This window comes from Papio anubis, chromosome 3, assembly GCF_008728515.1.
Source record: "Papio anubis isolate 15944 chromosome 3, Panubis1.0, whole genome shotgun sequence".
Taxonomy (NCBI): domain Eukaryota; kingdom Metazoa; phylum Chordata; class Mammalia; order Primates; family Cercopithecidae; genus Papio; species Papio anubis.
In genome coordinates, this window is record NC_044978.1 from 119,835,832 (window position 1) to 119,860,731 (window position 24,900).

A 24,900-nucleotide genomic window follows, 5' to 3' on the forward strand; every position below is an offset into this window, starting at 1 on the left:
ATATAATTTACATACCATAAAAATTTACCGTTTTTAGCTGTCTACTTCAGTGGTTTTAGTATGTTCATTATGTTCTGCAACCATCACCACTATCTGGTTGCAAAACATTTCCATCAACCCAAAAGGAAGCCCTGTACTTATTATCAGGCAGCCCCAATTTTCTCCATCCCCCATTCCCTGGCAACCACTATCTACTTTCTGTGTCTATGGTTTTGCCTATTCTGGATATTTCACCTGAATGGAATCATACAATATGTGACCTTTTGTGTCTGGCTTGTTTCACTTAGCATAATGTTCTCAGGAGTCCTATCAGTACTTCATTCTTTCTTATAGCTGAGTAATATTCTGTCTTATGGCCGTACCCCATCTTGTTTATCCATTTATCAGCTGATGGACATTTGGGTTGTTTGTACTTTATGGCTATTACGAATAGTGTTGTTGTGAACATTTATGTACAAGTTTTTGTGTGAACATGTGTTTTATTTTTCCTTTTAAAATGTTTTCTAATCATGTAATCTTGACATAGTGAGATAAGACAAACACTATTTGGTTATTTGGTAGCATTACAGAGTAAAGTTTACTTATATATAGGAAATGTGTGTGTAAAAACGAATTTGGGGGTTATGATTTATGATTCATGATAACAAAATTACCTATTGTTGTGAACATGTTTCACTTCTCTTGGGTATACATCTAGTAGTGGAATTGCTGGGTCATATGGTAATTTTATGTTAACTGTTTTAGGAACTGCCAAACTTTTTTACACTAGCTGCATGGTATTACAATCCCACCAGCAATATATTAGGGTTCTAATAGGTCTGCATCCTTGTGTTACATGTTACTTGGTTTTCATCATTTATAGTCATCGTAGAGGATATGAAGTGGTATTTCAATGTGGTTTTGATTTGGTTTTCAATATACTCTTGCAGCATAATTTAAGTGTATTTGTTTTGTAATTGTTTCGTGATTTGTTTAGCCAATTTCTCTCCTTGACCTTTAGGTCATTTCCATGTTTTTGTAAGAAATTTTTGGTAATTGAATTTCACCAGTATGACCTTTTTTCTCAGTGGTTATATCAGAGAAATATAATCAGCTTGTTCACCTAGCCTTTTGTACCTGTTTTTTAGTATCTGTTCAGTTGTCTCTGAATAGTGGTGGCATTTATGAACTTTGCCACTGCTAAAGGCACACATCATACAAAATACACAATCAGCTGTGGTGTCTGGCCAGAAAGACTTGATGTCTAAAATTAGACATTTGGAGACTTGTTAGAGGCATAGGGAAAAGACAGGAACGTAGATCAACTCTGACATAATGTAAGGAATGTGGGAGGTGTTTTCAGAGTCTGGTGTCTTATACGGTGTTGAAGTCTTGAAAATAAATCAGACATTGGCACCCAAGCTGCACTGTGGTACATTCTGTGCTGTGGAGGAAAGTGCATTTCTTGGCTATGAGATAGCAGTGATTTGATCTCCTGAAGCTCAAATTCCCATGTCAGGAAACTGACCTACAAACCCAGGACTACAGGGGTCTCAATGACTTCCATGGCAGAATTCTCCGTGGCTAGTAATCAGGACAGTTTCTGAAGCTGGCACAGTTCCCTCTTTTGTAAAATGGTGTTAATGATTTTCTATTCAACCTTTTATAATGGTTGTTCTGAAGACAGAATTACACTCTTCTTCAAGTGCTACATAAATGTCCATGGTCTTCGTCATTGGAAACATTCTCATTCTTTAGAGGCAACAGAACAGTTTGGTTAAGAGGACAAGACTCTGGAATTAGACTGCCTGAGTTCAAATTCCAATTCCATGTAAGTCTCAATCTCTTAGTTTCCTTATCTTTGTTAAAAAAAAAAAAAAAAAAAAAAAGGAGGGGGGCTAATAGTAGTACCTACCTCACAAGGTTGCTGAACACTTAGTGCCTGGCATATAGAAAGAACTCTGGCGATGTTTGTTAAGCTTAGTGATAGAGTGGCTACGGAGTGTGTCTGAGAAGGAAATATGTAGGAAAAGTTCACAAACGAATGGATGGTTTTAAATAAGAACCAGGTCGTTGTGGCTGTACAATTGTAAGTTTTGTCTTAGACATGTTACGTTTGAAGGGTCTTTGAACATTCAAGTGGTGGTGTTAAGTAGGCAAATAAATCTGATATATAGGACTGGTACTTACAGGATAGATCAGATATATTTAGATCATAATTGAAACTGTAAGCATGTATATAACTGCCTGGGGAGCGTAGAGTTGAGAGTTAGAAAATATGTAGCCTTGAGAAACTCCAACATTTAGTGGCTAACTGGAATATGTTGGGTCTGCAAAAGAGTCTAAGAAGAAATGCTCCCTTAAGTGAGAGCTGTTTGGGTGGAGAAATGGGTGGGAAGCCATAATGGTGAGGGTTGAGCTGTAAGTGGGAAATGAAGTGGAGATGGCAAGGATAGACATCTCTTTCAAGATGTTTGTTCATGAGGGAGAGAAGAGAGACGGGAAAGGAGATACCTAGGGCAGGATATGGAAGCAAGTTTTGTTTTGCTTTTACAAGTTAATGTATCTGTCTCTCTCTGTCTCTTTCTCTCTCTGTCTCTCTCTCTCTCACACACACAGTAAGAGAGAGAGAGAGAGTTTTTAAGAATCATTCACATAGAATCTGTAACTTTTTTTTTGAATCTGTAACTTTAACAGCTTCTGACTAAATGTGTCTATAAAGTCTCCAACTGAGGTCCCTAAGGAGACTTATGCAACTATGCACCATACAAGTATAGGATAATGGAAGAGGCATTATCCTTTTATTTGCAGAAACCCATAAATGGTATTCCTGGGGAGATTTGATCATCTTATTTTTTGATCCGTAAGCCAGAGTACAGGGTTCTAATTTAGTTCACTTGAATATTTTGCCAGGTTCTGTGCTAGGTGCATAGGATTCAAAGATAAAAACGATACAGATCCTACCCTTAAGGAACTAACAGTATAATACATATGTTCTTAACATGAAATAATACAAAATAACCACATCACACTGGAGAAAGACCTTATGAAAAAAATAATAATAACCACAGTATGTTAAAGACTTGACAAGTGCCAGGCATGGGACAAAGGGCTTTGCATATATTCATTATGTAATTTAATTCTCACAGCCATCCCGCAGTTCAGATATTATTTCCTCCACTTTATCTTCATTTTTAATTTATTTTTTATTTTTTGAGATGGAGTTTTGCTTTTCACCTAGGCTGGAGTGCAGTGGTACAATCTCCGCTCACTGCAGCCTCCTCCTTCCGGTTTCAAGCGATTCTCCTGCCTCAGCTTCCTGAGTAGCTGGGATTACAGGTGCCTGCCACTACGCTCAGCTAATTTTTGTATTTTTAGTAGAGATAGGGTTTCATCATGTTGGCCAGGCTGGTCTTGAACTCCTGACCTCATGATCTGCCCACTTGGCCTCCCAGAGTGCTAGGATTACAGACATGAGCCACCGAGTCTGGTGTTTTATCTTCATTTTTTTAAATGGAAAACTTGAGGATTAGAAATGTCAAGTAACTTTCCCATACCTAATTAGTAACAAATGGGATTTGAACTCAGATCTGCCTGGCTTCAAAGTAGTGTTGATTACATTACACCACCCTGCTTCTTATGGTATGTGAACATATGTATATGTATAATTTAGTTGTATGTGGCATTATGCCTCTTCAGTTGTATGTGACTGAAATACAATTCAAACTAGCTGAAGCAAACAGGGAATTTATTGATTCTTAGAATTGGTGAAGAACACAGTCTTCAGGTACAGTTAACTCAGTGTCTAAAGTATGTTTCAGGGCCTTATCTCTACTTCTCAGCTCAGCAAGCCTTATTTGTTGCTTTATTTTCAGACAGAATTCTCCATGGAACAAAAAGAATAACTGTTGGAAGCCCTAGGTCAATATTATCCTTAGAGCTTATAGCTTTAAAGGAAGAAAGATTCATTTTTTTCCTCTGGGAGCTCTGATTGCTCGACTTAGATCACCTGATTATCCAGGAAATGCAAAATCATTTCTACCCAAGCCATATGGACAAGGGAGGGGGCAACCCCAAAGGAAAAGGAGTAATGTTTGTCATTATGTGTTATAGATCATGAATAATATTTGCATATGATACTTCGAATTCCTAACAGCCTTGACGGGTCGAAGAAATCTAGCTAAGAATATTGTTCAAAGCTGGGACTGCTACCCATTTCTTTAGCTTCACATTCATTGTTCTTTGCTCTGTACCATAATGTCCAGATAAATGAGCTACAGGCACAATCTCACCCATACCTGTCACCCTGTCGCCCACTGACATTTACTCTTTCACACAAATATGTCACAGCTGAGAAAAGTTATCAGTAGCAGTGGAATATACTTCCTGCATAAAAATCCTACCCAAAGTTGGTTATAAGTAAGGAGAGAATTTTGGCAAGGGATGAGAAGATGGGGGTAATAATGTGAGAGAAAATGATACTCACTAAATTTCTTATTTCAAGAGTATTACTTTCTTTTTCCTTTGAAGGTGAAGGCTGAAGTGTTAGACATGGCAGATAATGCATTTGATGATGAATACCTGAAATGTACTGACAGGATGGAAATTAAATACGTTCCCCAACTGCTAAAGGAGGAAAAAGCAAGCCACCAGCAATTAGATACTGTGTGGGAAAATGCAAAAGCCAAATGGGCAGCCCGAAAGACTCAAATCTTTCTCCCTGTGAATTTTAAGGATAACCATGGAATAGCCCTGATGGCATATATTTCCGAAGCTCAAGAGCAAACTCCCTTTTACCATCTGTTCAGTGAAGCTGTGAAGATGGCTGGGCAATCTCGAGAAGATTATATCTATGGCTTCCAGTTCAAAGCTTTCCACTTTTACCTGACAAGAGCCCTGCAGTTGCTGAGAAGACCTTGTGAGGCCAATTCCAAAAATGTGGTATATAGAACAAGCCAGGGCACTTCATTTACATTTGGAGGGCTAAACCAAGCCAGGTTTGGCCATTTTACATTGGCATATTCAGTCAAACCTCAGGCTGCTGATGACCAGCTCACTGTGTTATCCATCTACACATGCCTTGGAGTTGACATTGAAAAATTTCTTGATAAAGAAAGTGAAAGAATTACTTTAATACCTCTGAATGAGGTTTTTCAAGTGTCGCAGGAAGGGGCTGGCAATAACCTTATCCTTCAAAGCACAAACAAGACCTGCAGCCATTATGAGTGTGCATTTCTAGGTGGTAAGTGTCTGCTCTGTCTGTGCTTGTCTGGGAGGAAAGGAGTGGGATTCTTAGGCTTAGGGAAAGGTCAGTGAAGGAGAGTGAGAGGTATTTGAAAGGTGAAATGACATTTGGCAGTTTTCTGTCTGGCTTATTTCATACTGTCTCTTTAACCATAATTAATTTTATGAAAATTATACATTTACAGTATAATTAAAAATTTTTTAAAATAGCACTATAAGGCAGTGGTTCTTAACCAAAGGCAGTTTTGCCCTGCAAGGTCATTTGGCAATGGTCAGAAGCATTTTTGGTTGTCACAATTGGGGAAAAGGAGGATTGCCACTGACATCTAATGGGCAGAGGCCAGAAACACTGATAAACAATGCATAGGACAGCCCCACACAACAAAGAATTATATGGCCCAAAATGTTGGTAGTGCTAATGTTGAGAGACCCTACTATAAGGCTTACAATAAATAAATAGTGCAGCCTGGGAGGAGACCCCCATCTCTACAAAATAAATTAATTAATTAAAAATTAGCCAGGCATGGTAGCACATGCCTGTGATCCCAGCTACATGGGAGGCTGAAGTGGGAGGATTGCTTGAGCCTAGGAGGTCGAGGCTGTAGTGAGCTGTGATCACACCACTGCACTCCAGCCTTGCAACAGAGCGAGACGGTGTCTCAAAAAAGAAGAAAAAGAAAAATAGCAGTCACCAGCCCCACCTTTCTCAATTTCCACTCCTCAGTGGCATCCAGTTTTCATTCTTTTAGCTATTTCTTCAGGTGCTTACTGTCATGTTTCCAAGTAAATAACATGCTTCAACATGCTATTTCTTAGTTTTTAAATCTTTAGATATCATGTATTGACTTCCTGCTATAGACAATGAATATTTAACTCTCATCTATCATGTATTAGCTAAGAATTTTTTATGCGTTCAGCTGTAAGTAACAGAAAACCTGACTGAGCTTTCATTTAATAAGTCTTAGAGGCAGACTGTTCAGAGTCAGCGCAGTGGCTCATCTATGTCATCAGTCACTCACGCTCTTCCTTTCTGTTCCACCATCCTTACCACGTTTTGTTTGTTGATTCATGTTTGCACTTGTGACTGTTGCAGCTCTAGGCATCAATCCATGTCCAAGACAAAAAGAAAGGAAAGGGAATGACTGCCAAATCTACTTGTTCAATAAGGAAAGTAAAAGCTTTCCCAGAAACCCTTACTAAACTCCTAATTACAAATGATTGACTTGAACAGTTTCGTGGTCACCCATAGCTACCAGAGAAGCTTGGGAAGGCAGTAATTAGCCTTTCTCCAGTCAAGGGAATATAGTGTGTGGGGGAGACAAAGGAAAAGGGAATTAGAAATGGCTGTTAGATCAGTAAACCAAAAGTTTTGAAAGCCAACACCCTCCTTCCCAATGTACCTCCATTTCCCCCTTCCCATTCTCCCAGCACAGTAAAGACAGGACATAGCTGAATTAGAGTGGTTTTTCTGCGCTTAAATCCCTCTTTCACCCCAGGGTTATTGGATGATTTTTGTTTGTTTGTTTCCTTAGTTTTTTTATATTCAATCAGTAATTCACCCCCAAATCCTTTGACAGAAATATAAATTTCTTCTTTCCCCTGGATAATTCCCTCATCATACTGCTCTATGATATGCTCTTTAGGCCTGCTGACTGTCCTGAAATCTCTACTCATTACTATTCTGAGACATTGCTTCTTCCCTATGAGAGATCTCCTATTTCTTGGATTTGCAACTCTTTCTTGGATTACTCCTTTGTTTGGTGTGGTGGGGATGGGGGTTCTGCAAAAGTTTCTGAGAAATGGTCCGTTAAGGAAAATTTTCTAAGTCTCTGCATCTCTGAGAGATCGACCTTTAAGCTTGATTAATAGTTTATATAGATTTGCATTTCTATTTTAGAAACTGTTTTTCCTTGGAATTTTGAAGATATTCCCCCAGTGACTTGTAGGTTCTGTAGCTGTTGTTGAAAGGTATGCAGCCATTCTAATTACTAAAACTTTGATTGAGACTTTTTAAAAACAAAAATCTGGAAGGTTTTTAGGTTGTTTTCTTTATTCCTAACATTCTGAAATTTTATGGTGTTGTGCCTTAGTATGTGTGAGCAAAGGGTTAGTAAACCCTTTCTCCTGTCTCCTGTGAAAATGGCCTCCTGGTGATCTTCCAGCACTCTTTCTCTGTAATCTACGAAAGGTGGAATGACAGCTGTGTGATCTTACAGTGTTGTCTGTGGTAAACATAACCCTTGATTGGTAAAGTGCATCTGAGCTGGGAGGTTTGTGAATGAACTATAAATACTTGAGGAGAAGCCATAGCTTTGGGCTTTCCTGAATGTGGTGTGACATACCCAGGTGTTCTTCTTGTTGAGTCCTGGAAGGAGAGCAGTACTCTCTCATGGCAATCCTGCATAGGTTCAAAATATATTGTATTTTATGTGTGGCATGAGGCTGCTAAGCTAGAGAGGCTCCTACACACCCACCTGTGTAATCTTGTTTCCTTGAACCTGAGCTGTAATTTGGAGGCAAAAGAACAGCCCTGGACTCCGGTGAAGACTTGCATTAAAGGAACATGTCTGATGCTGCTCTGCTGCTAGACAATATGCTTTATTCACTGCCATGTATTTTTCTGCAAAACTGAGTAAACTGGTGAGGGGTTGGCCTTTTCGGGTCTTGAAGGTGTGATTGCCTAACTGAACCAAAAACCATCGCTGCTAGGTCCAGTGGAGTAATGCGTGCAGTAGGCCTTAAAGTGGGATAGACTTTTAGACTTTGACTAAATGTAGCCAAGGTACTATGAGATTAAAAAAAAGGCTGGGTGGTAGGGAAGTGCTAATGAGACATTGATTTTTAGGTAGGGACAGATCCATTTAGGATTGGATGGCAGAAGCTGTGTGGCTATTGGGGTGCCTAGGGTGAAAATTTTAAGGAAGTCCTCACTTAGGGCTGTCCCTGCACTTGTATATTACTGAGAGTGCCTCCTTAAATTTTCTCTAGGCACCTTATTTGCCTCACCCTGGTCCTGCAACTGAGTTGCACCTGAGAAGGACGATTCTAGAAGAAGCAGATGAAAGCGAAATGAGTAAATTTGTGTTGAAAGGAAAAGTGCTTATCAAAAAGATAGGGAAAAAAAGGCAAAAGACAAGATGAGAAATGCTGGCTAGGGTTTGGAGAAAAGGGAACCCTAGAACACCATTGGTAGGAAGGCAGATTGGTGCAGCCATTATGGAAAACAGTATGGGGGTTTCTATTTTAAATAGAAATTAAAAATAGAACTGCTGGTCAGGCACAGTGGCTCACGCCTGTGATCCCAGCACTTTGGGAGGCCGAGGCGGGCAGATCACCTGAGGCCAGCAGTTCGAGACCAGATTGGCCAACATGGTGAAACACCATCTCTACTAAAAATACAAAAATTAGCCAGGCGTGGTGCCACATGCCTGTAATCCCAGCTACTCAGGAGGCTGAGACAGGAGAATTGTTTGAACCCAGTAAGAGGAGGTTGCAGTGAGCCGAGACTGCACAACTGTACTCCAGCCTGGGCAACAAGAACCCTCCCACCCACCCCCACAAAAAAATAGAACTACCATATGACCCAGTAATCCCTCTCTTGGGTATACACCCCAAAGAGTTGAAATCACCACCTCATAAAGATATCTTCACTCCCTTGTTCACTGCAGCATTATTCACAGTAACCAAGATATAGAAACAACCTAAATGTCCACCAACAGACAAAGGGATAAGGGAAATGTGTTATATATACAATAGGATATTATCCAGCCTTAAAAAAAGAGAGAGATTCTGCCATTTGCTACAACATGGATGGACCTGGAGGACATTATGCTAAGTGAAATAAGCCAGACACAGAAAGCTATTACATCATCTCAGTTATATGTGGAATATATATGAGATCAAAAACAAGAGAGAGAATGAAACAGTAGTTACCACAGGTGTAGGGAGAGGAACTGAAGAGATGTAGATCAAAGGATACAAAATAGCAGATTGGTAGGATGAATAGATTTAGAGATCTAATGTGTAACATGAGGACTAAAGTCAATAAAATTGTATTTTACTTAAATAAGTGGATTTTAGCTCTCTTGTTACACATACAAAAATATGTGAGATGATATCTATGTTAATTTGCTTCACTATAGTAACAATTTTACTATCCATATGTATTTTGTGATATCATGTAAACCTTAAATATATACAATAAAATTCATTTTTTAAAAAAGGAAAAGTGCTCATTCTCACCAACCATACATTGGACCTGACCCGAAACCAAGCCAGCTGGGGCCAGTTTAGATGAGCTCATGGGAACGGATTGTGGGTATGCATGTCTTCTTTCCAGCTCCCCCTACATGACAGTAGCTTGAAATTAGCCATAGTTTCGAGTTATACCATAGACCCTCCCTCCCTACACCAATCTTGTGAAACTTTACCAGCATAGCACAGCCAAAATCCCAGCTGCAGCAGCTGGGCTGACAGAAATGGTACCGCTTTTGGTGCTTTTGATGCCTTTGGCCAGATGCCATTTGTGGAACCGTTAGTTATATCAAAGCCCTGGCTGCAGTGGCTACAAGCTAAATTTAGCATAGGGGTCTGGTTGATGGGCTGCGGTGGGCCATGGAGCCCACAGACTCCATGTTTGTGAGTGGGATTATGAAAGAACCAAAGAGGTTCTATTGGATTGATTCTGAAAGCGCTAGAGTTCAGGCCCGCATGAAGAAGTGCAGGCCATTGTGGAGGTGCACAGGTACCATGTGTTTAGGGAGGTCTGACAGTCAGCCATTGTACCCGAGTGTGTTGATTTAACCCTGGGTTGGAGTCCTCTGCCGCCATCTAGAGATGGGAAGGCAGGATCAAAAACTCCCTGGAGTAACCTTTAAAGACAGGCAGTTTGAAATAGTCTGAAGAACAATGGCCAAGTGTTTTAAGAGCCCTAGCTAAGGAGGATATAGTCAGAATCTTGTTCCATTGTGACTGGATATAACTGAGACTTTGGATTAAAAAAGACAGTATTTCTAAAAGGGGTAAAAAACAATTTTACTGCATTAAGTTTAGTGTGCTAAACACAGTCCGACAATAATGATTTAAACTTGCCTGTGATTTCCAAGATAAAAATATATTGTGAGTTTTTCAAAAACTAGTTAGCTGGAAACTTTGTTCATTAGGAAGTGGAGAGAAAATCAACGTCTCTTTAGATAACATAGTTCCTGGTGGTCATAGGCGTTAATCTTGGTATTAATCCAAGCCGATGTGAGTGAACTCTGAGAAAAGGAGTAACAGAAACCCTTCTTCTTCCTCAATAGAAAATTAGCCCAGGTTAACTGTCTTTTATGCTCTTTTTCTAGAAAATGTGATAAAGTTGAAATGTTAGCTGTATAATCAAGCTACATCCATTATCATTAAAAATTACTCCACTGGGGCTGGGTGCAGTGGTGTGTGCCTGTAGACCCAACTACTGGGGAGGCTGAGGCAAGAGGATCCCTTGACCCCAGGAATTCAAGTGCAGCCTGGGCAACATAGTGAGTCACCCATCTCTTAAAAAAAATTTACTCCATTGGAAAATTGTACCTCGACTGGGAGGAAGGTGAATGAATTATAAATACCTCGTGGGAAGCCATGGCTTTGGGACTCCCTCCACCCTACAGGGCAAATATGTCAGGTTTATAGGAAGAAAATTTATATACAGAGAAATAGTAGAGCACATATCATCCCCTGAACTCTCTCTGTCTTTTTTTTTTTTTTTTTTTTACTGAACAGAGGAAGCAGAGATTATCTGGCATTTTGGTCCATGTTTCCATAGAGAGAGGCCAGCCTGTATAATACTCTACATAATTTATAGAGTAAGAGGGCCAGGGAATATTGTTCCCTGGCTGGAAAGTAGCATTGATAGAAAGGAGGAGCCTCTAGACTCCAGTGGCTTGTAGTAGTATTTTGTAGAGTTTACTGAGACCTGTTGAGCCAGCTCTCTGCTAAGCCATCAAAAAGGGGGAAAGAAGGTGAGCCTACAGGACTATCTAGATTTATTTGTTATAAATCTACCCCCAGCCCTTGTGTATTCTTTAAATGTTAAGTGTCTCCATTGGTTCTGATTGGCACCTTTCTGTAGCATTTCCTAGGAGTAGCAAAGTTTCTGTACTGTTGTCTGGAATTGTCTAGGATTGAGACATCAATAAGATCCATGTCCCTAGGCCTAATAGGAAGTGACATACCCAACACCATAAGAAATTTGTACTTCTAAACGGTGGCTGAAGTGTCCCTGAATGCTACAGCAATTCACCAGGCTGCCAAGGAATATTTTTAAATTTCACAACAGACACTGCCATACTTGATATTTGTCAGACACTGGGTGAACTACTAGCTTGAGGTGGAACTCAGTTTCAAAGTTACATGTTATATCATAGTACATTCTGTTTGATGACATCATAAATTTGAAAAGCTGGATCTTTAGCAATTGTTGTAATGAAACCAAGTATATGTGAAAATCAAGGTGGTGTTTATGAATACAACAAATCAGTAAGTATTTATATCTTAACACCTTAGTAAACTTTTGAAAAATAGCACATACTTTTTTAAAGTACTATTATTGTAACAATAATTACTTGCTAATGGGATGTGTTTGCTTTTTGGACGTTCACAGCTTCTCAGACCCTGGAATCAGATTATGTATTATCTCATTTCCTGTTCCACACTGATTTTCGCATATACTAGCTTTTTGTGACAATTGCTAAAAAGACCTAGCTTTGCAAATGATATGGTTTGGATCTGGGTCCCTACCCAAATCTCATGCTCAATTGTAATCTCCAGTGTTGGAGGTGGGGTCTGGAAGGAGGTGATTGGATCATGGGGGCAGTTTCTAATTATTTAGCACCATCCCCCTTGTGCTGTTCTCACGATAGAGTTCTCACAACATCTGGTTGTTTAAAATTGTGTAGCACCTTCCCCCTCTCCCTCTTCCTCTTGCTCTGGCCATGTAAAATGAGCCTGCTTCCCCTTCATCGTCCGCCATGAGTGTAAGTTTCCTGAGGCCTCCCCTGCCATGCTTCCTGTACAGCCTGCAGAATCATGAGCCAATCAAACCTCTTTTCTTTATAAATTACCCAGTCTCAGGTATTTCTTTATAGCAGTGGGAGAACAGACTAATACAGCAAACATGTGTCATCAAACAGTGTGTAACATGATATAATGTGTAACTTTAAAACTGAGTTTTACCTCAAGCTAGTAGTTCACACGGTGTCTGACAGATATCAAGCCTGGCTGTGTTTTTCTTGAAATTTAAAAATATTTTTTGGAGGCTGGGCGTGGTGGCTCACATCTGTAATCACAGCACTTTGGGAGGCCGAGGCGGGAGGATCACGGGGTCAGGAGTTCTAGATCAGCCTGGCCAATATGGTGAAACCCCGTCTCTACTAAAAATACAAAAATTAGCCAGGCATGGTGGTGGGCGCCTGTAGTCCCAACTACTTGGGAGGCTGAGGCAGGAGAATGGCTTGAACCTGGGAGGCAGAGGTTGCAGTGAGCTGAGATTGCACCATTGCACTCTAGCCTGGGAGACAAGAGCAAAACTCCATCTTAAATAAATAAATAAATAAATAAACAAATAAATAAAATATTCTCTGGTAGCCCTGTGAACACCTCAGCCACTGTTTAGAAAAACCACAGATCTAATTGCAGGTCAGCCACATGTTTGTGACAGTGGATTAGGTTTTAGGAGCCAGGTTTGACCGTTTATTGGAGGTGAGATTTCCATATGACAGTGGAGCTTTTGAGTTTGTCCAACCTTATGGGAATTTAGTTCAGAGAGAACGTATTGCATAATAAGATACTGGTTTAGTGAATCATGACTTTTCTTTCGATGAGACAGTCTGTCTCAATCAGGACCAGTTAACAGGCTAGCAGTAGCAACCCTGCAGAAAGAGGAAGTCCTTGTGACCTACAAATTCTGACGTAGTCTTGTTGCCAGAGATTCTAATCTGCTGTGAGTAGAGTCATTGACATTTGTAATTTCTTTGGATCTGAAAAAGATGGGAACTTGTGGGAGGGCTTTATTTACTCTTGTCCAGACTGCATCTAATGTTTCTAACTGTAGACTTCTCTGCTAACATGACAGCCATGTAATTCTCCAGTATTTAACAAGTCAGGGATGTGAAAGGCTTCTGTTGGTAGGGAACTAGAGACCAGATCCAAAACCTAGTCCTGTCCTGTTCATCTCATCCTCATAATTAAGAAAAAAAAATTAATAGCTTTACTGAGTTATAATTGGTATAATAAACTGCACATAAAGTAAAATTTAGTAAGTTTTGATATATGTATATGCCAATGAAATCATCACTACAGTCAAGACTATGAGCATTTTGTATTTGTTGCTTGCAAAAGTTTCATGCTTCTTTGCAATTCCTTTCTCCTCCCTTTCCCTGTTTCCCAATCCCCCCAGGCATCTACTAATGTACTTTCTGTCACTATAGATTAGTTGGCAGTGTCTAGAGTTTCATCCAAATCTTATCATACAGTATGTTCTCTTTTTTGCCTGGCTTCTTTCACTCGGCATAATTGTTTTGAGATTCATCTGTGTTGTTGCATGTATCAATAGTTTATTCATGCTGTTGTAGAATAGTGGACATAACACAGTTTACGTGTCTATTCACCTGTTGATTAGTACGTGGGTTGTTTCCAGTCTTTGGCTATTACAAATAAAACTTCTATGAACATTTATGTACAAGTCTTTGTGTGGACATATGCTTTCATTACACTTGAGTAAATGCCTAGGAATGCATTGGCTGGATTATATGATAGGTATATGTGTAACTTTGAAAGAAGCTGCCAAATGGTTTTCCAGAGTACCTGTACCATTTTACATTCTCACCAGGAGTGCATAAGAGTTCTAGCTATACCACATTCTTGCCGACACTTCATAGATGTCTTTTTAACAGTTCTAAATAGATATGTGGTGATATTTTATTGTGGTTTTAATTTGCATGTTCCTAATGAGTAATAATGTTGCACATCTTTTCACATACTTATTTGCCATTTGTATATATTTACTAAAACATCTGTTCAAAGATTTTTGTCCATTTTTAACGAGATTGTTTTCTTATCTTTTGAAAATTGTTTATGTATTGTAGATACGAGGTTTTTGTTTGATATGTGATTTGCAAATATATTCTCCCAATTTGTAGCTTACCTTTTTTTTTTTTTTTTTGAGACAGAGTCTCACTCTGTCACCCAGGCTGGAGTGCAGTGGCGCGATCTCAGCTCACTGCAACCCCTGCTTCCCGGGTTCAAGCAATTCTCCTGCCTCAGTCTCCCAAGTAGCTGGGACTACAGGCATGTGCCACCATGCCCGGCTAAATTTTTTTGTATTTTTAGTAGAGACAGGGTTTCACCATGTTGGCCAGGCTGGCCTTGAACTCCTGACCTGAAGTGATCCACCTGCGTCAGCCTCCCAAAGTGCTGGGATTATAGGTGTGAGCCACTGCGCCTGGTGATTTATCTTTATCTTAGTATCATATATTGATCACTATAGCTATATAATAAACCTCAAAACCAGGTAGTGTTCATCGTATTCTTTTCTTGCAAAGTCGTTTTGGTGATTATATGTTCGTTATGCTTCCATATGAATTTTAGAATCACCTTGTCAATGTCTACAATTTCTGCTTGGATTTTGATTAAGCTTGCCTTGCATTTATAGATCAATATGAGAAGAGTTTAAAAATATATACTTTTCCAACTCATGAACACAGCATAAAATCTCCATTTATTTAGGTCTTATTTTCTGTCAGCTGTATCCGAATAGTGTTGAGGTTGTAAGTCTTTTCCATCTTTTGTCAGATTTACCTTTAAGTGTTGTATGTATGAAAAGTCTTTATTTCACCTTCAGTTTTGAAAGCTATTTTCACTGGTATAGAATTCTAGATTGATCTTTTTTTCTTTTCTTTGAGTAGTTTGCAAATTTACTGCTTCCCTGTTGTTTTACTTAAATTGCTTCTGACAAAAAAATCTGCTGTGCTTCTCATTTCTGTTCCTCTTTATTTAACCCCCCTTCTCTCCACCGGCTGCTTTTAAGACTTTGTGTTTATCATACTTATTTGGACCAATTTGATTATGATGTTACTTAGTGTCGTTTTTTTTCATGTATCTTGTGCTTGGAGTTCATTGAACTTTATGGATTTGTAGGTTCATAGTTTTCATCATATTAGGAAAGTTGTGAGTACTGTTTGTGCAAATATTTTTTCACCCCTCTCTTCTTCCTTTAAGGATTCTGTTTAGATGTATATTAAACTGCATGAGGTTGTCTCCAGCTCAGTGAAACTCTAATGGTTTTTGTTATTAGTATTTTTCTCTCTGTTTCATTTTTAGATGTTTTCTATTATTTTGTATATTTCAGTACTTCATTGCTGCCATAACAAATTACCACAAATCTAATGGTTTAAAACAGCACATCTAAATTTATTATCTTACAATTCTGTATTTCAGAAGCCTGACATAAGTCTTGCTGAGCTGAAATTAAGGTGTTGGTAGGGCTGCATTCCTTCCTGGGGGCTTAGGCAAGAATCTGTTTTCTTTCTTTTTCCAGCTTCCAGAGGTTACCTGCATTCCTTGGTTTACGGCCTCCTTCATCCATTTTCAGTCAGAAACAGCATGTTGATGGCCAGGTGTGGCGACTCATGCCTATAATCTCAGCACTTTGGGAGGCTGAGGCAGGAGGATCACCTGAGGTCAGGAGTTCAAGACCAGCCTCGCCAACATGGTGAAACTCTGCCTCTACAAAAATAAAAAATAAAAAAATTATCCAGGCATGGTGGCATGCATCTGTGGTTCCAGCTGCCTGTGGTGGGCTGAGATGGGAGGATTGCATGAGCCCAAGAGTTTGATGTTGCAGTGAGCCATGACTGCACCACTGTGCACTCCAGCCTAAGTGACAGAGGGAGACCCTGAGACCCCGTCTCAAAAAAGAAAGAAACAGCATGTTGAGTCCTCTGCACCTTGCATCTCTCTGATCCTCTCTTCTACTTCTTGTTTTTTCCACTTTTAAGGATTTATGTTATTAGATTGAGCTCACCTGGATAATCCAAGCTAAATACCCCACCTGAAGGCCAGCTAATTAGCAACATTATTTACATCTGCAACCATAGTTCTCTTTTTGCCATGTAAAAGAACATATTCACAGGTTCTGGGGATAGGACGTAGGCCTCTTTAAGAAGGGTATTATTCTGCATACCGCAATATGTCAAGTTTGCTAATCTTTTTTCTGCAGTGTCTAGTTTGTCAGTAATTCTCTCTAGTGTGTTTTTCATCTCAGAAAATTTATCTCTAGAAATTCATTTTCGGTCTTTTTATATCTTCCACATCTCTACTTAGCACCTGTTAGTAGTACTGACATTCACTATTGAATGTTCTCCCCACAAAATTCATACGTTGAAGCCCTAATCCTCACTGTGATGGTATTTGGAGGTAGGGCCTTTGAGAAGTAATTAGGTTTAGATTAGGTCATGAGGGTAGGAGTACCCATGATGGGGCTAGTGTCCTTTTAAGAAGAGGAAAGGAGACCATGGCTTTGCTCTTTCTCTGACATATGAGGATATAGTGAGAAGGTGGCTATCTGCAAGGCAAGAAGAAAGCCTTTACCAGAAATTGAATCTGCCAGTACCTTGATCTTGGATTTCCCAGCTGTGGAATTATGAGAAACAAAAATCTGTTGTTTCAGCCATCCAGTCTCTGGTATTTTGTGTGGCAACTGGAGGTAAGACAACACCTTTAATCTATTTTTTGGACACATGGAATACAGTTGTAATGACTACTTTAATTTACTTTTCTAATAATACTAACGTTTGTGTCAGCTCTGGGGTAGTTTCATTAGATTGAGTTCTCTTGTCATGATGAATTGTATTTTCCTGCTTCTTTGCTGGTATTTTTTGATTGGGTGCAAGATGTTGTGAATTTTACCTTGTTGTGTGCATGGTAATTTTATATTTCTAAAAATATTCTTGAGCTTTGTTCTGGTACATAGTTAATTTACTTTAAAACAGTTTGATTGTTTTAGGGCTGATTCTTCAGATTTTCTAGGCAGAACCAGAGTCACTTTAATCTAGGGCTCATTATTTCTCACTGCTGAGGCTGTACCCTTCTCAATACTCTACTTAGTGCCTGTGGATTATAAGGTTTTCCAGCCTGGTTGATGGGAATAGACACTATTTTTGACCTTGCGGGTTCTTTCTCTGGCCTTGGGTAGTTATCTCACACATATAATCTGATCAGCACTCCACTGAATACTTGAGGGAAACCCTTTGCAGATCTCTGGAGGTCTGTTTGTGCCACTCCCTTCTCTCTGGTACTCTGTCTATAAAAATTGAATTATCTTGGTATGTTCTTTCTGGAAAAATTTTAAACTACTTAATGGTTAGTAAGTTAAATTTTTCTAGGAGTTTGTCCATTGGCCTTTGTATTTCAAATTAGTAGGCATAAAGCTGTTCATAATATTCTCATGTCTTTTTACATCTGCTGAATCTGTTGTCAGGTTTCCTTTTTCATTCCTTATATATTTGTGCCTCTCCTTTTATTTCTGAACCAATTCTCTTATCCATTTTTAACCCTGCTACTTCTTCAGAAACTCAAAATAGTTTGATTACTGCTACTGAAAATGCTAAATAGAAAATTAAATCCAGAGTTTAAATAGGGAAGAGAAATGCAATATTAACAAAATGACTCTGTGTTAAACATTAAAGAGGCCAGTACAGTGGCTCATGCCTGTAATCCCAGCACTTTAGGAGGATGAGGCAGGTGGATCACCTGAGGTCAAGAGTCCAAGACCAGCCTCGCCAACATGGTGAAAGCCTGCTTCTATTAAAAGTACAAAAATTAGCTGGGCGTGGTGGTGGGTGCCTGTAATTTCAGCTACTTAGGAGGCTGAGGCAGGAGAATTGCTTGAACCCGGGAGGCAGAGGTTGCAGTGAGCCGAGATCTCGCCACTGCACTCCAGCCTGGGTGACAGAGCGAGACTCCATCTCAAAAAGAAAAAAATATATAATAAATAAAGATACCCATTCTTTTCTATTCAGGAGGCCTTCAAAAATTTTGTGCATAAAAATCACTTGGAGTGCTTATTTAAAATGCAGATTACAAGGCATCCCCCTCTAGAAAGTATGCAGCAATAATAGTCCTGGCTTTGGTCCTGGAATTTGCCTTTTTAATAAGCACCCAGGTGATTCTGAAGTATGTGGCTAGAAAAGTACACTTTGAGAAACATGCTCTAATTTGTGCTACAGACAAAAGACAAAGCCTTTCAAAATCCCCCTGGTGCCTGGTCTCCAGGTTGCATCTTTCAACTTACATCTGTAGCCTTCTCATCCACAATTCCCCTCACCTTCACCTCATCCTCAAATAAGCTCTCTGGATGAGGCTCGTACTCACTCATCTCCTGCTGAGACAACTGCTGTTTTTTTTTTTTTTTTTTTTTTTGAGACAGAGTTTCACTCTTGTCGCCCAGGCTGGATTGCAATGGCGCGATCTTGGCTCACTGCAACCTCTGCCTCTGGGGTTCAGGTGATTCTCTGGCCTTAGCCTCCCAAGTAGCTGGGATTATAGGCATACACCACCACACTGGACTAATTTTTGTATTTTTAGTGGAGATGGGGTTTCACCATGTTGGCCAGGATGGTCTCGATCTCCTGACCTCAGGTGATCCACCCGCCTTGGTCTCCCAAAGTGCTGAGATTACAGGCGTGAGCCACCATGCCCTGAGACAATATTTTGCAATAATCTCTAGAACCAATTTTTAAATTTCTAGTCTAGTCAAATGCCTGAGTTTAACCTCAGGGCACTGTCCAGATTATAACAGATCTGTTATTTCCTGGACCAGTAGAAAATGGACCAAATCACCTGGATTTTTGGTTCAGACACTCACTACAAATGGAGCAGGACTTGAGAGTAGATTATAGAAGTATATATCTTTTTAGGAGCCAGGCCTCTCTAGGGATTCTCCTATTGTAGGTAAAGAGGCTCCTCCTCAGGTAGCTGAACTTCCAGATTAGATTAGTGTGTTCGTCAGGTATGGAATAGAGACCGCGAGGCATCTGGACCTTCGTTGTGCATTCTGGTAGGCCTTCCATGTGGCTCATACTGCACCAGATCTGTATGCTGTCTCACTAACCTTCTTACCTTACTGCTGTTGGCTGGTAGATTCCCTTTCTGTCAAGTCTCAGGGGAATCACTGCAGCACTGACAACTTTTTCTAGGGCATCACCAGTGAGAACATCTATGACCTTACAAAAAGTACTGTCAGATGCCATGTTCTGTTCTCCAAATACTGTGCATTTCCTCATACACAAATGAATATTCTGGTGCATACCAACTCATTTCCTTTATATGAATGCGAAGAATCTTTGTTCAAATATTAAAGGATGTTGAAGGTCTCATTGAGATTCTTTTTCTTCAAAGGATAGGAATTGTTGTAGTAGAGGGATAGGTTTGTTGAGGATATTTAGTATCTGAAGAGAGGATTAGTTGGACAGGTAAATTTTCTCCTAAATTTTGCAGACTAATTATAGAATAGAATGATAAAGTATCAGCTCAGAATGGGCCCTTGAAAGTCATTTGAAGCAGTCTTCTAGTAAAAGATACAGATAAGAAAACTGAATTCCAGAAGGCTTAGGTGTTTTGTCAGAGGTCATATGGCTGTTTGGTGGCTGTACTGTAAATACTAAAATATAATTGTTCTGCAATTTTTTTAAATAATTGAGACAGGGTCTCACTCTGTTGCCCAGGCTGGAGTGTAGTAGCGTGATCACAGCTCACTGCAGCTTCAACCTCCTGGGCTCAAGTGATCCTCCCACCTGACCTTCGTGAGTTGCTGGGACTACAGGTGTGTGCCACCATGCCTGGCTAATTATTTTTAAAAATTTTTTGTAGAAATGGGGTCTCCCTATATTGCCCAGACTGGTCTTGAACTCCTGGGCTGAAGCGATCCTCCCGCATCAGCCTTGGAGTTACAGGTATGAGCCACCATGCCCAGCCTGCAATTTGCATCTTACTAATTATGAGTCTGATAGACCAGGAGCTGACAGATTCAGTTACCAATAGCCATAGATGAATTGAAATATTTTACTAGGGTAGATTATGTCTAACTAATAAAGCTTTATCTTTGTGTTTCAGGACTAAAAACTGAAAACTGTGTTGAGAACCTAGGTAAGGTATGCTTTAAGGTCTTATCCCTACAGTAGGAATTTTATCAGTGACTTCTCATAGGTATGGGTCAGAGCCACCCCACCACTGTGCTGTCATACTGTCAGACATCATTTTCTCAAAGCTAAATTGTGCTACTGCTAGTACCTTTTCCGGTGGAGGGCCTAGGAACCTTTGCTGCCAGCTGCCCACTGCCACCCTCATCCCCACCCACAGACTTGCCTGTGGCTCTTCTCTCAAACACTGCACTGGCCTGGGCATAAAGGGAACATGCCGCTGTCATCCGAGCCTGACTTTACAGGAGTTTAAGGACTCCTTAATTCCCCTGCATCTTCAGCTATTTCCCACTTGACTCCTGTGCAAAGAGCTAGCTCCTGTTCCTATATTTTCGTATCTTAGGAAATAACATTTGGGAGACCAATGAAGGAATGGTATGAATATAGGTCAAGGAGGGAGGAGAATGGGATGACACAAGGGTAATATGGTCGATTTTAACTTCTTCGGGGAAAAATAAGAGGATGTGACCAAAAAAAAAATCTTTCTTAGAGGACTGTGGGAAAGATTTGGGAAGGTAGAAAATTCTAAGGGTATTAAGGAACAGCATTATCAAATAGGCCGAATAAATTTGAATTGAAGATACCAAAAATGCCTTTGGATGAAGACATGCTCTGGGCGGATCCTTTTGAAGATTTCCTCATTAAAAAGTTTAAAAACATACCAAAGGTATCAGAAGAGAGACAAAAAAAGTTCAAAAACAAGGGTCTGTTTCTAGCTGTCTTCCTGGCTAGCTTTCCTGTGAATTTTTTTTTTTCGTGTAACTTAAATGAATCCACATCCAGAGGCTGAGGCGGGTGGATTGCTTGAGGTCAGGAGTTTGAGGCCAGCCTGGGCAACATGTGAAACTGGCTCTACTAAAAATATAAAAATTAGCCAGGTGTGGTGGCAGGTGCCTGTGATCCCAGCTACTTGGGAGGTTGAGGCAGGAGAATCGCTTGAACCTGGGAGGTAGAGGTTGCAGTGAGCCGGGATCGTGCCACTACACTCCAACCTGGGCGACAAAGCAAGACTCCGTCTCAGGAAAAAAAAAAAAAAAAAGTGAATCCACATCCATTTGTCTTTGAATTGAAATTTTATATCTCTCATAATAACCATATTTTTATGTTTCTTAAATATAAGCCAACTAAATCTTTATTATTAATGAACATTTAAAAATAGACTGAACCTGACATTCACATCTAAGCATAGTACCATGTAATGAAAACATGTCTGTATTTCAGAATATTTTCAACCCGTCTATGTCTACAACCCTGGTGAGTATGCTCTAATTTTTAAAAATAATCTTGGTTGGGCATGGTGGCTCATGCCTGTAATCCCAGCACTTTGGAAGGCCAAGGTGAGTGGATCACTTAAGCCCAGGAGTTTGAGATCAGCCTGGGCAACATGGTGGAACCCCATCTCTACAAAAAATACAAAACTTAGCCAGGCATGGTGGTGTGCACCTGTAAATACAAAAGTTAGCCAGGCATGGTGGTGTGCACCTGTAGTCCCAGCTACTTGGGAGACTGAGGTGGGAGGATCACTTGAGTCTGGGAAGCAGAGGTTGCAGTGAGCCAAGATCACGCCCACTGCATTCCAGCCTGGGTGACAGGGCGAAACCCTGTCTCCAAAGTTAATAATAATAATCCTCACCTGGATGTTTAATAGCTCTTTCTTGTTTAGCAAATGTATTTCTTAGCTGAAGAATATTTGCAGATATAAAGCAGTGACTTGGCCTATATGAGAAGAAAAAAATAAAGAAGCTATTCTAGGGAAATGTACCTTTCTCAAATGAGAGAATTGGCTTTATGGAGATCTGAACAACATGGAAACTTTCTGGTGAATACGGGTGGTGAGAATGAAGAGCTAGTCATTCTTGACCAGTTCTGGGGGCTTCTTAGGTACAGCTCTGTATTCAGTCATTGAAATGAACCTATGTGACTCCAAATACTCAGATGAAAACACAGAACTCAGCATATTTGCATCTCTCAAATATGCTGATGCTTGATGTTTAATATTATTTAACTAAAATATGTAGGTGATTAGATGCTCTTAAAGTTTCCACTTAAGGATATATGGCCCAAATCATTTCTTTGCATGTAAGTTCCTTATCATGTGTTTGGTTTATGTGGCTACAGTAAATTTTTCTTTGTTGAAAAGAGAAGAGGTTCCAGCCTTTTTAAAACATGCAGTTTATTTCATGTTTGGGAAGATACTTCCTGTCCTGATAGAAGTGAAGCACTTTACACCTTGAGGACTTCTTAGCAGCCCTTCTTTTTATTGTTCCATTGCAGTCACAGGTTCTACTGATCACTTCACAGGGACTTTAGCTGACTCTTCAACATAGGCATTTTCTTGGCTCCTTGAGATCCCTGGTAGACAAGCTATTTGTAATACTTTTCTTAATAGTGGGGGCAGAGAATGTTCCAGCTCATTAGCTAAGGTACATTTAGACTCTGATTGACAACGTAAGTTTAGTAGGGTAGTTTCCTGGACATACCAAATGGTTCTTTATAGTCATATTTCCTGAAAGCAATTTTGCTGTAGCAATAGTAACTGCCAGTTCTTTTGTGTCATCGTTAAAACTGATGAACTTCTTTTTTGTGACTCAGGTGAGAAAACCCAGAAGCTTGAAGACCACGGTAAGACATTTTTATACATTTTGGGGGCTTGACCGGGCGCAGTGGCTCATGCCTGTAATCCCAGCACTTTGGGAGGCCGAGGCAGGCAGATCACGAAGTCAGGAGATTGAGACCATCCTGACCAATATAGTGAAACCCCATCTCTACTAAAAATACAAAAATCAACCGGGCGTGGTGGCGTGTGCCTGTAATCCCAGCTACTTGGGAGGCTGAGGCAGGAGAATCCCTTGAACCAGGGAGTTGGAGGTTGCAGTGAGCTGAGATCGTGCCACAGCACTGTAGCCTGGCAACGGAGCGAGGTTCCGTGTCAAAAAAAAAAAAAAAAAAATTCTGGGGGCTTACATTTTGCAAGATACCTCCCTTTACAGGTGGGAATATTTTCATATTTCTTGAAAATAATTTTGCTGTAGCTGTAGTAATTGCCAATTGTTTTGTTCCAACATTAAAAACTGATGAGCTTATTTTTGTGACTCAGGTGAGAAAAACCAGAAGCTTGAAGACCGTGGTAAGACATTTATGTAAATTCTGGGGGCTTACATTTTGTAATATATCTCCCTTTACATGTGGGAACAGGGAAGAATGTCATGGTAAGAAAAGTGGGAGGAAGGCAGAGCTCACCTTAGCTTACTGGTTTTGTATATTAGAGACCCTCCTGGATTTTAGGTAGAATTCTTTAGAAAAATGACATAGCAACTCTGTTTCTCCCGTCTAACAATCTTTAGGTCATCCCACCAAATAGAGGAAGGTGTGGCTAATTTTTCCCCACATTCTTGTGACCTCTAGGGTATTGGGCAGGGCATAACAAATAGTGTCGTTTTTTCTAAATTAAAATGACTATTCTTTGTATTTATTTCTATCTCCAGCATATATTGATTAATATATGCCATTAGCTATGCCCATTTGATTATTTAGTACATCCAAAGTATATCTCATCCTCAAGTATTTGTTTTTGTATTATTTTTAATATTACTCAAATGGCCGGGCTGGGTGTCTCACGCCTGTAATCCCAGCACTTTGGGAGGCCAAAGCAGGTGGATCATGAGGTCAGGAGTTCAAGACCAGCCTGTGAAACCCAACCAACATAGTGAAACCCCGTCTCTACTAAAAATACAAACATTAGCCGGGCATGGTGGCACATGCCTGTAATCCCAGCTACTCAGGAGGCTGAGGCAGGAGAATCACTTGAACCTGGGAGGTGGAGGTTACAGTGAGCCGAGATTGTGCCACTGCGCTCCAGCCTGGGTGACACGATGAGACTCCGTCTTGAAAAAAAAAAAATTACTCAGATGTCCTCAAGGGTACTGGGACAGGAACAGTCTCATAAATTACTGGTGAGATTATAAATTGGAACTTTTTTGGAGAGCAATTTAGTAGTATGTATTACTCGTCTTAAAAATGTTTATACTTTTTGACTCGGTTAAAACACTTTTGGATATTTGTCCCAAGGAAATTAGAGATGAACACAGAGATTTGTGTACAAAAATGCTTATCACAGTGTTATGGTAGTGTCAAAAGACAAAAGTACAACAAATTTAAAGAGATCAATTGGCTTTATTTGAGATTCTAGAATTGGACAACACTTTATTCCATAGAATAAGTGTTCCATTGAGCTGAGCACAGAAGTTTGGCTTTAAAGACAAAGAAGAGCCAAAGAAAGTGGAAGCAAAGAACAGAGTATATTAGTTACTTTTAGACAGAACAGTAGAAAAATAACTGATTAGTTAACATCAGTTTATTTCAGGCTACCTTTTTTGTGTGTAAGGATTGAAGCAGCAGGAACTTCATTTATTAAGCTGATTGAAGATTTTAAACTGGCCTGTTTGGGAAA

The 24,900-nt window shown here is 39.9% G+C and overlaps 1 protein-coding gene across 6 annotated transcripts in view; it reads left to right on the forward strand.

The window, feature by feature from the left end:
• The window catches only part of ART3 (ADP-ribosyltransferase 3), a 97,598-nt gene that overhangs the window by 61,973 nt on the left and 10,725 nt on the right, over positions 1-24,900 (forward strand). For all 6 annotated transcript variants that reach the window (XM_021938497.2, XM_021938498.2, XM_021938499.2 and 3 more), the window contains exons 3-7: positions 4,510-5,221; positions 20,365-20,397; positions 21,672-21,704; positions 23,043-23,072; positions 23,548-23,577. In XM_021938497.2, coding sequence (XP_021794189.2) covers positions 4,510-5,221; positions 20,365-20,397; positions 21,672-21,704; positions 23,043-23,072; positions 23,548-23,577 — 838 coding nt within the window. The remainder of the gene's footprint in view (positions 1-4,509; positions 5,222-20,364; positions 20,398-21,671; positions 21,705-23,042; positions 23,073-23,547; positions 23,578-24,900) is intronic.